Here is a 16,727-nt window from a genome sequence, read left to right as displayed (position 1 = left end):
ACCTGTAGGCAACAGCTATTAATTTTCTTTAAATTGATTCAACAAACTAACTATTGTGTAACTGTTTCTGAACATTGGTTAACAATCATTTTCAACTAGTTAAAATCAGATATTAGACAAGGCTAACTGAATAAAGCTTGTATGTTGTGATGTAATCATTTCAGCTGTCTTAATAAAACTGCAACAGGTCACTGCTCTTCAATATGTCAAGTATTATTAAATGCAATATTTTTCTTTTAAGATTACAATCTAAATCACTGTCTCTTTGGGATCTACTTTTTAAGGCTCCCATTCTGGAACACACTGATCTCACTGGTTTATGGATGGATGCTATATTCTGTGACATATTAATGTAATTAAGCAGAAACTTAAGTAAAAGGCTTTGTAAAGGGCAGTTTTGAACATGATTTGCACCCAGAGTGATTGACTGCCCTTAAAGTGGGAACTCTTGGTCTCGGCCCACTGACTTCTTTTGGAAGCACCTTTTGCCACTGCAAGTATTTATGACAGCCTCAAACCACATCATCTTCTGCAAAATGGCTCCAGCTCTGACAAGTTTCTATCATAATTGAAAGGGAAAGCTGTGACTAAGCTTACTGACGTATTAATGTTTTACTCAACTCCTGTTGGACTCACAGAAAAGGCATATAGGAGTGGTACAGGAAAAATGGGCCAATCAGTTTCCTTCTATGCCATATGATCCTATGATTCTGTAGGTGTGTTAGAAGTTCTGTGAATTTTCAGACCAAGCTACCCAACTCATTATTCAGGTTCTGAATCACCTTCTCTAATTATAGTTATTGTTAACTCCTTTTTTAATCAACAAATTTGAGAGATTATATTTAGGAATCATATTCATATTTGAAATAATAATATTCCCAATGAACACTCTCAGTACTTCTCCATTCTTTATGAGTATGCACCCTTCAGAGTTGCCATTTCATTATTTTTGATCTTTACGATGGATCACCCAAGCTTTGAATTTGATGAACATTCCTTTGTGTACATTTTATCCAGTACAAAGCATTGTGTTGTGTTATATGGCCCACTAAATGGCCAATTCGTCAAACAATTTGAGAAATCTGTCAAACAGCAACTTTCCCTTTTGAAGCCGAGCAGATTGAGTGGGGTTGCAGGGAGAAGGATATGGTTAATATCTCACCAAGAGCTTTCCAATGGTGATGCACACCCAGAGTACAGCATTGAGATGACAGACCCAAAGTGTGTTCAGGTTTCTGGAAAAGGAGCCCCAAAACCTAGACCCCAAGGTGACAGTGGTGCCCAAAAATTGCTTTATATTGTTACTCTGCTAGTCAGAAAAAGAACTGTACATTTGATGAGATGGATTTCTGAACATAACTGATGAAATTCTTCAAGAAAGCAGAGATGATTACCCTTTAATATTACTGTTCTCTAGTTGTTCATTGGGAGGTGGATAGAACTACTGGTGGGTGAAATTATCAATTACAATTAACACAAATAGCTGAAGATTCACAATTTTCATGCTTCTACAACTTTAATCCTGAGCTCCGGTAAATACCTAAATTGATAGAAAACATTTTTTTCTGACTGCAAATGGGCATAAGGTCTTGTCTTGGCAGAATGTACAAAACAAAGCAATACAGTATTACACTAATTGCATGTACATAATGGAACCAACTTGGTATCCTATCTCTTTCGAGCTGCATATTATGTATACGTGGATGCTATACACCAAAGTCAATGTGCACTCTTATCATTCGTGTGATATCACCTAAAGCGATCTGTAACATTTTTTTGGGATAATTGTTGAACAATTGTTTATTTTTTGGTAATTTTATCTTGAGGAGGAACATTGCAAACTGCATAAAATTAGAAAACATTATTACAGTGAGCTGATTTCATGCTGTTGTACTTTGAGTAGGGGACAGCACTGATTGGAAGGGGATTAACAAGAATTGGTCAAAATCAAGCTCTGTGCACCTGTCAGCTTTCTGTATGTACTGCTCCCAGTTTGAGCACAGAATTTGACCCATGTGAACAATCTGCACTTTCTTAAAATTTGTGCTCTATTAAAGCTAAAACAGGAAGATTTTCCTCCGTACTAAACAAACTCAGACATTTAATTCATTATTAAAGCTTAATCTTGTATCATACCTTCCTCAGCTGATCTTCTACTCCAGGTATAAGCATAATACCAGCAACAGTTGTACCAATCAATAAAATAGTTGTGTACACCAATCGTGTTACTATGGAAGTTCTCCCTGTTGGACAACATGAGCACACCAGACATGGAGCACCACTGCACAAGCACGGGATCTGCAAAAAATGAAGGAGAGTAAATAAACAAAGCTCTGCACCCTCAAAATATAGGGTGCGCATGTCAATGACTGAAGCAAAAGCAAGATATTCTAAACACATTCATCAAGTAAGCAACTGCAAAACATTACTGGCAATGGTTGAACTTTTTTTCCAAAAACATGCTTTCGTACAAGTGAAAAATAATATCACAAAGGCTCAGCAAAACTGCTATTATATTATAATATGTATTTGTATCCTGTGTTGTGTGTAAATACATTATTGAAGTTGCAAAGACATTACAGTTAATTCAGCATTCCAAGCAGGGAACATCATTCTCCATAAGCATTTTGTGAGATATCCAATATGATTTAAGAATCAAGATTATTTTATTTGACAAAATTCAGACTAAACGATGGTATATTTCTAGCTTTTAAATAACAAGGGAATCAGTTGCGGTCCAGTTCGATTTGAAATGGATAGAGGTAATAGTGTCAGAGGTTATAGCAAGAAAATCTATCAGCAAAGAGTTAGATTAGACCCGAGGGAGATAGATAAGGGACCATTTTCTATCTGTATAATGCTATTAGGAGGCACCATGTGCTGAGTGTACATAATCAGGGCACCGTATACAATATTCCAAAGAATGGTAGGGTGGTGTTCGAGCTGCAACATGTTTGAGGAAACACAACCTTAGAGAAAATATGATTGAAATGTTTAAAATAATGAAAGGATTTACAGTCAGTCAGCTTAGAAGGCTTGCTTGAAGTAGACAGTGATTGCAGGGTGAGAGAATATTTCTGTCAAATCTCTCAACAGAGAATTAGGATAAATGCCTGGCATATTTTTATTCGGGAGTCACCGGTCTGAATTTTACCGAGAAATTGCTGGCAAGTGAATTTTGACGGGTTCCATGGAGGGTTTCTCTCCATGGTGCCAAGGGAAATTTCTCACCCTATTCTCCAAAACCTAATTCATTGCCAATTCCACTTGCCCTAACTGTTCTCTTGCCAGATGTAGAAACACTACCATGGTCAGGACCTCTGAGTATTGGGGTTCCCTCAAATGGCACTATATTTAAAATGCACTTATGTAACAGCATGGCACAGGAACAGTCCCACCAGCAATAACACACGATACCTTTCTAAACTAAAAGCCTTTTGCCTCTTTGTGGTCCTTATCCATCTATTCCCTGACAAATTCATGTAGCAGTCAAGATGCTTCCTAACATTACCACTATATCTGACTCAACCACCCCCTCTGGCAATGCATTCAAGGCACTTCGCAATCTCTGTGTAAAAACAATTGCCTCTTGCATCTCCTTTAACTTTCCTGTCCTTTTAACTTAAACCCATGTCCCCCTAGTAATCTACATTTCTACTCTGGGAAAAAGACACCAACTATCCATTTTATCCATGTCTCTCATAATTTTGTAAACTTCTATGAGGTAGCCCCCAACATTTGACGTTCAAATGAAAACGAATCGAGTTTGCCCAATCTCTCACAGCCAATACCCTCCAAACCAGGCCTCATCCTGGTAAACCACTTTTGTACCCTCTCCAAAGCCTGCAGTGGGTAGTGTGGCAACCAGAACTGTACAGAATATTCCAAATATAGCTGAACTAAAGTTCTATACAGCAGCAACATGACTTCCAATTTTTATATTCAGTTGACCAACTGAAGAAGGCTAGTATGCCATATACCTTCTTGTCCACCTTATTCACTCTCACGTTGCCATTTTCAGGGAACTGTACACCAGAATTCCTCTGTATGTTAATGCTTCAAAGGGTTCTGCCATTTACTGTATAAATCCCTCCTGCATTAGCCCTTCCAAAATGCATCATCTCACATTTGTTCAGGATAAATTCTATCTGCTATTTTCTTACTCAAGTCTCCAGCCTATCCCTATCTTGTTGTAATCTTTGGGGTGTCTGCAAGCTCCCTAATCAGACCATTTGCATTCTCCTCCAAATTGTTTATACATTTTGCAAGCAACAAGATTCCCAGCACTGATCCCTGCAGAACACCACTGGTCACAGACCTTCACTCAGAAAACACCCTTCCTTCACTAATCACTGTTTTCTATGGACAAGGTCAGAAGTCACACAACATCAGGTTATGGTCTAACAGGTTTATTTGAAATCACAAGCTTTCAAAGCACTGCTCCTTTATTAGGTAGAGTGAAGAGAAGCACACAGCACTGAATTTATAAGCAGAGAGATCAAAAGATCATACAAAGGGTGTGAGTAGAGTGTCGACAGGCTGAATAACAAGTCTCTGCAGGAGATCAAAAGTATCAGTGTTAGTAAAGTGTCAACAGCTGAATAGCAAGTGAATGGATGACCTATAATCCAGTTAATTGGGGTAGAGAGATAATTACAAAAAGTTATAAATAAGGTGCTGCTGGAAACAGACCAAGCAGCTGGAAATAACATGATAGTTATAACAGTTGCATGCCGAGGGTTTAACCAAAGTAACAAGTAATCCAAACTGTACAAATTAATTAGGATGGAGAGATCATAACAAATTATCAAGGTGATGGTGTCAAAACAGGACAATGAGGAAGATTTTACAGATACAGAACAGTGTGGTAGGGTCACACGTAGCACAGCATGAACCCAAGATCATGCTTGAGGCTATCTTCATGTGTACGGAACTTGGCTATCAGTTTCTGCTCGATGATTCTGTGTTGCATATCTTGAAGGCCAACTTTGAAAACGCTTATCTGAAGATTGGAGGATGAATGCTTTTGACTGCTGAAGTGTTCCCCAACTGGGAGGGAACATTCTGGTTTGGCAATTGTTGTATGGCATCCATTCATCTGTTCTCGTAGTGCTTCATCGATATACCAGGCCCTTGCCTGCAGCGCATGAGGCAGACAACATTGGCTGAGTCACATGAGCATCTGCCGTGCACGTGGTGGGTGGTGTTCTCATGTGATGGTAGTATGCATGCCGATGACATGTCTTGCAAAGGTTGCCGTGGCAGGGTTGGATGGTGTTGTGGTCAACATTATCCTGAAGGCTGGTTAGTTTGCTGGGAACAATGGCCTGTTCAAGGTTTGCCAATTGTTTGAAGGTCAGAAGCAAAGGTATAGGGATGATCCTGGTGAGATGTTCACTGTCATCGATGAAATGTTGAAGGCTGAGAAGAACATGGCACAGTTTCACCACTCTGGGGAAGTACTGGACAATGAAGGGTACTCTTTCGGTCATGTCTTGTGTCTGGCTTCAGAGGAGCTCATTGCGGTTTTTTGCTGTGGCACGATGGAACTGGCGATCAATGCGTTGAGCATTGTATCCCGCTTTTCAACGATTTTAGGTGTCCATCATGTTCCTCCTCATCTGAGTAGATCCTGTGTACATGCAAGGTTTGTCCATAGAGGATGGCTTCTTTAACATGTTTAAGGTAGAAGCTAGAGAAGTGCAGCATTGGGAGGTTATCCATGAGTTTGCAGTAGAGTGAGGTATTGGGGTGCCTGTCCTTGATGAACATGCATATGCCCAAGAATGAGACGCCACAAGGTCAATGACCTGCTCCACTCTGTGATGGTAAGTGCTACCATCTTCTATCTACTACCTCACCCTCACTCTATCTCTGCTACTGCATCCATCTCCCATGAAGTCTCATGGTCTACCACTCTCACTATTGGATGCAATATCTTCCTTCATTCATTCTCACCTACTGCAAAAGCTCATCTTAATCCTACATGGCCTCTGTGCTCCCGAATCACTCACTCAGCAAACCTCACCACCGTTCCCCCACCTCTACCGGCACAAACGGTACATTTTTTATCTCATTTAATCCCTCCCTTTGTCTGATTCCAGGGGAAAATGCCCTGCAATAGGTCTGAATAAGGCAAGACCAGTGGTGGAATACATCACCATCATCTCCTCATCCTGGCCCTGGCAGCAGCATTATAATGATAGGTACTGGTATGCCAGGAATTGCAATATTGAAATGCAGAACTGTATTGTAAATGAGTAAGACAGTTAACATGAGACTATATGTCTGATGCCAACATCTGTGGATGAAGGTTCAAGTGGTCAGTGCCCATGGAATATGCCCCGAGAATTTGGTGACTTCTGTCCAAGATGAAGGCCTTGAGGAACCAGCAGTGAGTTAGAGCCTCCAGGTACCCACTCTGGCTTTCATGCTGGGAATTATTGCTGCCTGGTTTTGGGTGAATGGGAAACTGCATACAAACAAGGTGAGACTTCATGCTAATGCATGCAAATAGATGCAAATATCCCTCATGTCATTCACAAATGAGATTCTCATCTCGTGGTGTAAAATTTGGTCGCGAATCTCGTTTCTGCTGATCCTATATTCCCAGCCGACTCGTCAGTGCCCACATTGTCCAGGGGCTGGGAAGATTCCATCAAGGAGTTGGAAGGTCATGTTGCGGATGTACAGGACATTGGTTGGGCCACTTTTGGAATATTGCATGCAATTCTGGTCTCCTTGCTATCGGAAGAAGGTTATAAAACTTGAAAGGGTTTGGAAAAGATTTACAAGAATGTTGCCAAGATTGGAGGATTTGAGCTTTCGTGAGAGGCTGAATAGGCTGGGGCTGTTTCCCTGGAACATCAGAGGCTGAGGGGTGACCTTACAGAGGTTTATAAAATCATGAGGGGCATGGATAGGATAAGTAGACAAAGTATTTTCCCTAAGGTGGGGGAGTCCAGAACTAGAGGGCATAGTTTTAGGGTGAGACGGGAAAGATATAAAAGAGACCTAAGGGACAACTTTTTCATGCAGAGGGTGGTACATATATGGAATGAGCTGACAGAGGAAGTGGTGGAAGCTCGTACAATTGTAACATTTTAAAGGCATTTGGATGGATATATGAATAGGAGGGGTTTGGAGGGATATGGGCCGAGATATGGTAGGTGGGACTAGATTGGGTTGGGATATCTGGTTGGCATGGACCGAAGGGTCTGTTTTCGTTCTGTACATCTCTATGACTCTGTGTCTCAAAATGCTCTTTGTAACAAAGTGCTGAGGAATGGTAAGTGTGGAGTTCCAACCATTTATCGAACTTGATGGGATATTTGATTGGGGTATTTGCTGTCACCAGCCACCTTTTTCTTTTGTCTTGGGCCTGTCTAGAGATAGAGGACACACCACCACATATCTACAGAAGAGACACAGCTATTAGATGACAAGAAGATTTATTGCACGAAAGCAATCAATACAATGACATTTGGTCAGGTTTAGTTACTAGGACCTTGGGGAGCTGATACAGACACATCTGCTCCTTCTGAAAGATATAGTAGAACCCCTTATCTCCCCCCAACACTGTGTGTGAGTTCAGCAGAAGTAACGGTGCTCATGTAAAATGACCATTAACCATTAGTTTGTACAATAAACATCTTCTGAAAGACAAAAATTTTGTCAGCTTTGTAACATAGGCTGCCAGTTGTGAATGTGATGAGAAAGCGTGGGTTTGGATTTTCATGGCAAGGTTGGGACCATGCAGTCAAGACAGTTTCTGGATCTTTCCATGTTAATGCCAGAAATCTAACATCATTTGTCAAGATTTGGAGGTGCTGGTGTTGGACTGGGTTGGGCATAATTAAAAATCAGAAGCGCTGCTCCTTCGGCACCTGATGAAGGAGCAGTGCTCCGAAAGCTAGTGCTTCCAAATAAACCTGTTGGACTATAACCTGGTGTTGTGTGATTTCTATCATTTGTCAAAGGCAGCAGTTGACATCTCACTGAGTGCCGCATTCCACATTCAATGAGACACAGCAGGTAGGAAGAGGAAATGGGAGGGAGACATGGCAAGTCCATCATTAAAGGCATGCTGCAGCTGTGAGAATGAAATACAGTGGAACAGTGATATGGCATGTATCGATGGAAGTGTCAGTGCTCAGATTTGCAGACCATCTCACCAAAGCTGCTGTTGGAGGCATAGGTAACCTGGAGGAAGTCATGTTTCTAGATAGAAGGCGGCCAGCAGGCCAGACAAAGCAGCTTTGAGTCAGAGTCTTCTATCCCCTGCTATCTGAGGAGAGGTGGCTCAGGAAGTGAGCAGCCACAGTGTGGTCAGCAGGATGTGGGTACAGCGTGGGGAGCACTTTACAAACCCATAGCTCTGGCAAGGTAGGTGTTACTCTACAATCAGATGGCAGGCCTCCAGTTTGCGGGTCCCCAGCACATCTCTGAGCAGAATAACCAGAGGCAACCAGTGCTCAGGAACACTGAGGATAAGTGCATTCATGCGCCATGGGTAACACTAACACTACAAGCACCTCCCACAGGACTAAAAATGACCTTCACCAAAATCAAAAATTACATTCCATATTCATTATTCCTGTTTGAATTCCCTGAAGTCTTTGGTACTGTCAATCACATGGCAGTTTTCCTGTGTGTCTCATCAATCCAATCCTGTGTGTTCCTCTCAATCCAACTTTGCTTGCTTGGTTTCACTCTTGCCTATTCGATCATAAACAAAGTGTTCCTTCCTTCACTCTTCCAATGCTGTCACATGCAATCTTGATTAATGCTCTCCTGACCAACCATTTATCCTCTGCTTTTTGTAAAGCTCAGGTCATCTAAAACACTATGATCCGTTTTCTATCTTGCAACCAGTCTTGCCCGCCTATCCTCAGAAATCTGTATGGGCACCAAGTACCTAAGCATCTTAAACTTGAACCTTTATTTAATGCCTCTACGGCCTTATTAACCAGGTCCAGTGCAACCAGTATCAAACTAGACAGTTACGTAAAGTGGCTGAACCAGAGTGTGCCAGGGCAGCAAAATAGTGAATTAAATATTCATGTTTCATAAGTAAAGAAGCAGGCTTCAGTAGGAGGAATGAAATTTGTTTTTTGTAGAATCTCTAGCATGTGGAAACAGACCATTAGCCTAACAAGTCCACATCCAACTTCGGAAAAGCATTCCACCCAGACTTATCCCTCTACCCTGTTCCTGTAACCCCACATTTCCCATGGCTAACTCATCCATCCCTGAACACTACGGGCAGTTTCGCGTGGCCAACTCACCTATCCCGAGAGGACTGTGGGAGGAAACCGGAGCACCTGGAGGAAACCCATGCAAACACAGGGAGAATGTGCAAACTCCACACAGACAGTTGAAGCCAGTTCCCTGGCACTGTGAGATAGCATTGCTAACCACTGAACCACCCTGCCACCTATACTGACTGACAAATATCAACACATACTGCTAGATAACAAGATTTCCATGCATTTCCATTTCATGCAGCCTTTTTCAAAATTTCATACCACATTACTTGTCCAGTTTATGAGACAATGTTATGACCTGAACATCAACATCACTATCCCAGAAGTCAATGTATCAAAGAAGATAAATTTAACCTGGCCCACTCTATGTCCGGGTCACATCTATTCTGGATTACAAAATCATTTTAATACTTTGAATAAACAACTGGACAACCAAGGGTCACCTGACTGACTTGGTGAATTGAAGGCAGTGCTGTCTCCAGAGGAAGCAAAAGGAACTATCCAATCTGATGGTGACTCAATCACTGAGGTTTTCTATGCCTTGAGCGCTGTGAGAAATGGTGAGAGTGTGGAACAATTTAAAATTCTGATTCCCCACATAAGAAATAGGAATAAGAGTAGGCCGTTTGGTCCCTCAAGGCTGCTCTACAATTCTATAGGATGTCGGCTGATCTGGCAATCCTCACATCCATTTTTCTGCATTTTCCCAATAACCTTTGATTCTTTTTCTGATCAAGCACCTATGGGCAGCATGATGGCTCAGTGGTTAGCACTGTTGTCTCACAGTGCTAGGGACCCGGGTTCAATCCCTCCCTCGGGTCTGTGTGGAGTTTGCACATTCGCCCTGTGTCTGCATGGGTTTACTCCAGGTGCTCTGGTTTCCTCCCACAATCAAAAAGATGTGCAGATCAGGTGAATTGGCAATGATAAATTGCCCATGGTGTTAGGTGCATTAGTCAGGGTTAAATATAGGTGGGGGAATGGGTCTGGGTGGGTTACTCTTCAGAGGTGTGGTGTGGACTTGTTGGGCCAAAGATTTTAGTAGGTAATCTAATCTATCTGTAAGATCAAGAAAAGGTTTCTAGATTTCCCCTTAAAGTTTCAATAGCAAAATCAGAATTGCACTGAAAAGTAACAACTCCTTATTTCTCTGCATCTTGTTAATACCCCAACTCATATCGTTTATACACAACTTGCAAACCTTCCCTCCTTTTCTGAGAAACTAGATGGCGACAATTCATGATTTGCAAGTCTAAGGGATATCTGATAGATGCAGATCACTGCTTGCTTCTCCATGCTTACTTCAAACTTAGAATCCTTACCATGCGGAGACAGACCATTTGGCCCATCAAGTCCATACTAACCCTCTGAAGAGCATCCCTGTAACCCTGAATTTTCCATGGCCAACCCAACTAGTCAGCACATTCCTGGACACGACTGACAACTTAGCGTGGCCAATCAACCTAATCTGCATATCTTTGGGACTGTGGAAGAAAACCAGAGCAGCCAAGAAAATCCATGCGGACGCTGAGAGAATGTACAAACTCCACACAGACACTCGCCCAAGGGTGAATTCAAACCCGGATCCCTGGCACTGAGAGCTAGCAGTGCTGACCACTGAGTCACCCTGCTGCCTGTTACATTTTAATGTCCCTTCACCAACCTGTTCTTCCATGTTCCATGCATAATGTAGCTCTCTATCCTTCATCAACCAAAGTCAGCATCAGTCTCAGCACATTTCAGCTGATCTCAGACCAACTCAGAATCCCAATCAGTCTCTCAGGATTTCACCTTGGAGTTCAAGGACACCTTTGACTTGTGTGGCTTTTCCAGTGCACTTTGTGCACATGGATACACAACCACCTCATACATCAACACAGATGCATCTTATGAGCTATAGCTTCATTCCTTAGCAATGACTCACTTTGCACTTAGTCACTACTAGACTGTAGATTGTGTCACTTTTTAGAGAAAGAGGGCTGGAGGGCCAGTAGCTGTGGAGAATATGACAGCAGATGCAGTATACAGTTATGATGTTGACAGTCCATGAGCACTGGTAAGGCTTTGATGCAGGGATGTAGTTAGTGAGTGTGAGGTAGCAAGGTGAAGGTGGTGCGACTAACACCTACAGAGCAGCATGACCATTGACCTCTATCCTGCAGTGTTGTGCATTTCAACTGACTCTGGGGACAGAACTGACACAGGTGGCCATCTTGAGTCCAGGCTAGTTATGTTTGCTGCCTTGGCCTTCTCTGATGGTCTGCCAGGTCAAAGATGCTCCTCTTCTTGCCCAGGTCTTCCCAATCCTTATCCAAAACTGCCAGCTTCCCTTTCTAAAACATTGCAGTTTTATTTTAGGGGGACGGTGTGTGAGGTAGCCTTTGGCTTAGAGCATCGGGAGTGATGTGCAGCTAGATTTTAAATACAGTGCCAGTGGCTTACACACTTAGCAGCAATCTGAATTACACCTCTCCTGCCACATGATTGGATGAGAAGGACACAAAGCAGTTAGTCAATGAGCAAAGGAAAGGAAGACAGCGTCATGTTATGAGCCATAATGGGATGCCCACTGGCTAAGCAGTTTGAGCCAAAACTGAAACTCCAGCTCAAAGTCCTTTCCTGAAATACATTCAAAAGATTAATTTCAAATTGAATGGGTAACCTATTTACAAAGGTCAAAAATTTGCAAGCTGAGAATGCCATCACAGAAGTGGAGGGGCTTTTTTGATGCTCCTTTTGAGACCTCGGTTCAAGTCCCACCTGTTCCAGAGTGTGTCATAACTCCTCTGAACAGGTTTGGTTTGAAAATCTCAGACTGTTAGCAGTCTTATCCTACTGGTAACATCGCAAATTAAACCAGTCTCCTATGGACAAAAGGCGATGAGGATAAAGGATTTCAATCTGTCTTTTTCTCCTGTTCTGATTGCTTTCCACAGTGCATGTTGTGGAGGAGTAAGGTGTCTCTAGCATTAATTTTTGAACACGTGGTCACTAGAATTATCTGATAATGTCAAAGGATTAGAGTGGTGCTGGAAAAGCACAGCAGTTCAGGCAGCATCCGAGGAGCAGGAAAATTGACGTTTTGGGACCTGAAGGGTGGAGAGATAAATCCATTAAGGTACCACTCCAATCCAGAATCTGGTTTCCAGCATCTGCAGTCATTGTTTTTACCTACCTAACAATGTCAAAGGGTAATCAAATCAAATGCTGACAGTTTCACCATGTTTGTCACCAATCTAAACCAATTTGTACACTAGTTTATAGAACGTAGAACATAGTTGATTGCCAGTCTCAGTAGATATTTTCTAATCAACCTATTCAGAGATGATATTGCACAATTCTGGAGTAGGTGGAACTTAAACCTGGGCCTGTTAGCTCAGAAGATCACTGCATCTTTCAAGCCCCCCAACCCCACCCCGCATTAGACTCAGCAAATGGACAGTGTTTACTGCCTTCATCTGGTGTTACCACAGCTATTACTGCTGTCATTTTGAATGGGTCTTACCACTGTATCTAAATCAATCCACTTTTTAGACAATAAAATATAGCAGCAGAATTAGGCCATTTGGCCCATCAAACATTCAAACCTTTGTATATAGGTTACTGGATTAGTGGTGCTGGAAGAGCACAGCAGTTCAGGCAGCATACCTTTGTATATAGGTTACCCATTCAATTTGAAATTAATCTTTTGAATGAATTTCAGGAAAAGACTTGTACCTGGATTTTCAGTTTTGGCTAAAACTGCTTAGCCAGTAGAGATCCCATTACGGCTCATAATATCACACTGTCTCCCTCCCCTTTGCTCATTAATTATGAAACTAACTGCCATTCAATTGTGGAATTTTAGCCCCTGTTAATGTGGAAACCAGCCTTCAATGTAGTCAATAGGGACCATTTTGCTCTTTTGGATGCAATTTCCACAGGCAAGAGAACTGGATTACTCTGTCAAAGAATTATTTTGTGAAGCACAGAAGCAGAAACCTACGAAATCACACGGACATTCCCAGGGCCATCTCCAGTCCCAGTCAGCTGTCTCCAACTACCCATGGTGTATCTTGCTGGCTCAAGCCATGGCCTGATTTGGAAGTTGTAATTAGTTATGTTACATTAGGATGGTTGCCAAGTGCCCTTCAATTCACTTGACAAATTGGCCATGAACCTGCATCACCAGAGTGGGTGCACTGCATTAGTCAGTTACCCAGACATCAAAAATGATCCTAAATTTCCAAGTTTTTACCAGCTCCTGTTTTTTTTACAGTGAACGTCTGGAAAGCGACTGTGAATTAATCCAAACTCCCTTGACGTTATAAATCAGTATATTTTCACTGGAAGCCAGTTTCACCTCACATACACAATATAAAATAAAACAAAGAACGTGGATGATGGAGATCTGAAACCAAAACAGGAAAGGGCTGGAGAAACTCAGCAGGTCTGGCAGCACCTGCAGGGAGAAAAATAGAGGTAGTGCTTCCAAGCTCCTTTCAGTTCTAACAATGACTAACTGGACTCGAAACATTAACTCTGTTTTTTTCTCTCCACAGATGTTGCCAGACTTGCTGGGCTCATAGATCTCTACAAAAAAAGATCCAATGACCCATCAAGTCTGTGTCAGCCAAAAAACAACCACCTAATTCTTGCAATTCCGTTTTCCAGCTGTTGACCCATAGTCTTGCACAGGTGAAAGTGAGTACTGCAGATGTTGGAGATTAGAGTCAAGAGTGTGGTGCTGGAAAAGCACAGCTGGTCAGGCAGTATTTGAGGAGCAGGAAAATTGACGTTTCAATTCTTTCCTGATGAAGGGCTTTTGCCCAAAATGTTGATTTTCCTGCTCCTGGACCATAGCCTTGCATGCCTTGGCATTACAAGTGTACATCAAAATACTTCTTCAACGTTATGAGGGTTTCTGCCTCTACCATCCTTACAGTTCCAGAAACCCGCCACCCTCTGCGTGAAAACTTCATCCTCACATCTCCTCTAAACTTCCTGTCCCTCACCTTAAATCAGTCACTGATCCCTACACCACGGGGGAAAGTTTCTTCCTGTCTGCCCTGTCTATACTCCTCACATTTTTATACAGTTCAGTCGTGTTGACTTCTACTACAAGGAAAACAGCCCCAGTCTGTCCAAACTCTCTTCAGAACTAAAAGCCTCCAGCCCGGGAAACATCCGAGCAAATCTCTGCACTCACTCCAGCGCAAACACATCCCTCCTAGAATTCTCCAGCACTTTCAGTTCTTGTTTCACCTCACATAGAGGTCGGGATTCGACTTGTTCTCAACAGATTCTGAAATGCTTACTGTGACAACAGAAGGTGCACCAGCTCAGATGGAAAGGAAGCAAGGGGAGGGGAGAGGTAATATGAAGGACACTGGATAGAAACAACGGTTGTGAAGGATAATTGGGAAGAAAACAAAATCCACGCAAGAACTGGAAGAAGCGTCAACAGCAGAAATTAACCTTAAATCGAAGAGCTGATAAACAGATGCTCACATGGAAGTATGAAGGTTTTTCATTTTGTCTTACACCAGTCAGTACATTGAGGATCTAAAAACAGATGTGAAACCATTCAGATGTTGCAGTTCCCAATGTTTCACAGAGTAGGAAGCTCAGTGTCTGTCACCGCATCTGCCAGTTCAATCATTTTATTCAATTCAATACACCATCAACATATAGACTTGGAATTAAATGCAAATAATTTAAACCCGTCAAAATAAACACGAGCGGATATTGCCAGCCGTTTTAACATGCTGTTAAGAAGGCAACACTAAGCATGTAAGTTGAATATGGTCAGCAAAGTAGAAATGACAATTCGTAAATGTCCCCATCGAAAGAATTCATTCAACCCTAACACCTCACTGATACACACACATACACAGACACACACACTGACACACACACACATACATACACAGACACACACACAGACACATACACATACACTGACACACACACAGACACACACATACAATGACACACACATACACAGACACACATGCTGACACGCACACACATACACTGACACACACATACATACACATACACTGACACACAAACACAGACATATACACACACACTGACACACAGACACACATACACTGACACACAGACACACATACACTGACACACACGAGAAAATGCATTTACAATTTTTATCCGTAAGCATAACTGTTCGGTTGTAAACACTGGTTATTTCCCCCAGCGTTTTGAGAAATGTTGTCACAAAAGAGAAAAGGAGACGATCGAACAGAGCACGTACGTTCCTGACACACACACACAGGAATAAAAGCGTCAGAAATCTCCTTCTCCAACACTTTCTCTGAACGCGGAGAGATATTAAAGAACCTCTGTCTACCCATCCCTAACGTGCCCGGGAGTAAGCCGCTGCCTGGGGTTCTAGGGTTAAAGCTGTGTTCTCACCCAGTTGCTGACAGTGGTCACTAGGCGCCAGCCCATGTTGCAGTGTCTGCTCGCTGTTAACCAGGTGTGATCTTCCCCCCACCCCCCAGCCGTCAGCAACACACACGCACACACACACACACTCCAGGGAGCGCAGCCCTCATCACTGCCTCCTATTGGGCAGCAAGACAGGCGAAAGCAGCTGGGAAATGCAAATCAGAGGATTGTTTTTACCCCCACCCCCTTCTCCAATGTTGAAAGGACACTTGAATCAATAAATCGAGATCGCCGCAACAATCCGTTAACATTCATTTCAAGCACCTCACTGATTCCCTGTAAAATGACCTGTTTTATTGGGGATGGCATGTGTAAGAAAAACAGACTCCACATCTGCATATGTTGCTTTTTTGTGTTGATCATGAATATCAATACATCGCCTTCCTGTGTAAGTCGCTCTGCAAATCAGGGACTACGGACATATTCCGAATTGTGTGGTGCACTTCCTTCATCAGGAATAATGAGGGCTTTTGTTGGAAACGTCGATTTTCCTGCTCCTGGGATGCTGCCTGATCTGCTGTGCTTTTCCAGCACCACACTCTGGACTCCAGCATCTGCAGTCCTACTTTCACCTATATTCCAAATTGCCTCCTTTTTTTATTTCAAAACTAAACTTTATTCATAAGAAAATATCTTTGTATTTGTACATAGTCACAAATACGCAGTTCTGTACAATAACATATTGTGGAAATAAACAAACCTTAGAGTTTAACTCTATCCAAACCAGCCAAAAACATCTCTTACAGGCACAATACTATATTTGCAAGCATTGAGGCACTAAGAGTGTCTGATAACTGAAGAGAACCCCATTTAATTTCAGCAGGAAAACTTCAGATCACTGCAGTTCATGGAGTTAAACCCTGTCAAGCGTGAGGTTGTCCATTTTGGAAGGACAAATAAGAATGCGGAATACAGGGTTAACGGTAAGGTTCTTAGTAAGGTGGAGGAGCAGAGGGATCTTGGGGTCTATGTTCATAGATCTTTGAAAGTTGCCACTCAGGTGGATAG

General features: G+C 42.3%; 1 protein-coding gene across 4 annotated transcripts in view; it reads right to left on the bottom strand.

Moving 5' to 3' along the window:
* The window catches only part of LOC140477438 (serine incorporator 1-like), a 90,000-nt gene extending 74,248 nt beyond the window's left edge, over positions 1-15,752 (bottom strand). For all 4 annotated transcript variants that reach the window (XM_072571341.1, XM_072571345.1, XM_072571342.1 and 1 more), the window contains exons 1-2: positions 15,684-15,752; positions 2,137-2,298 (exon numbers count right to left, since the gene is read on the bottom strand). In XM_072571341.1, the coding sequence (XP_072427442.1) occupies positions 2,137-2,298; positions 15,684-15,719 (198 nt within the window). In that variant the 5' untranslated portion in view covers positions 15,720-15,752. The remainder of the gene's footprint in view (positions 1-2,136; positions 2,299-15,683) is intronic.
* Between the last annotated feature and the right edge of the window lie 975 nt (positions 15,753-16,727).

The sequence above is a fragment of the Chiloscyllium punctatum genome, chromosome 5, assembly GCF_047496795.1.
Source record: "Chiloscyllium punctatum isolate Juve2018m chromosome 5, sChiPun1.3, whole genome shotgun sequence".
Lineage (NCBI taxonomy): Eukaryota > Metazoa > Chordata > Chondrichthyes > Orectolobiformes > Hemiscylliidae > Chiloscyllium > Chiloscyllium punctatum.
The sequence above is the reverse complement of the archived record's forward strand: the minus strand, read 5'-3'. Positions and strand labels throughout refer to the sequence as shown.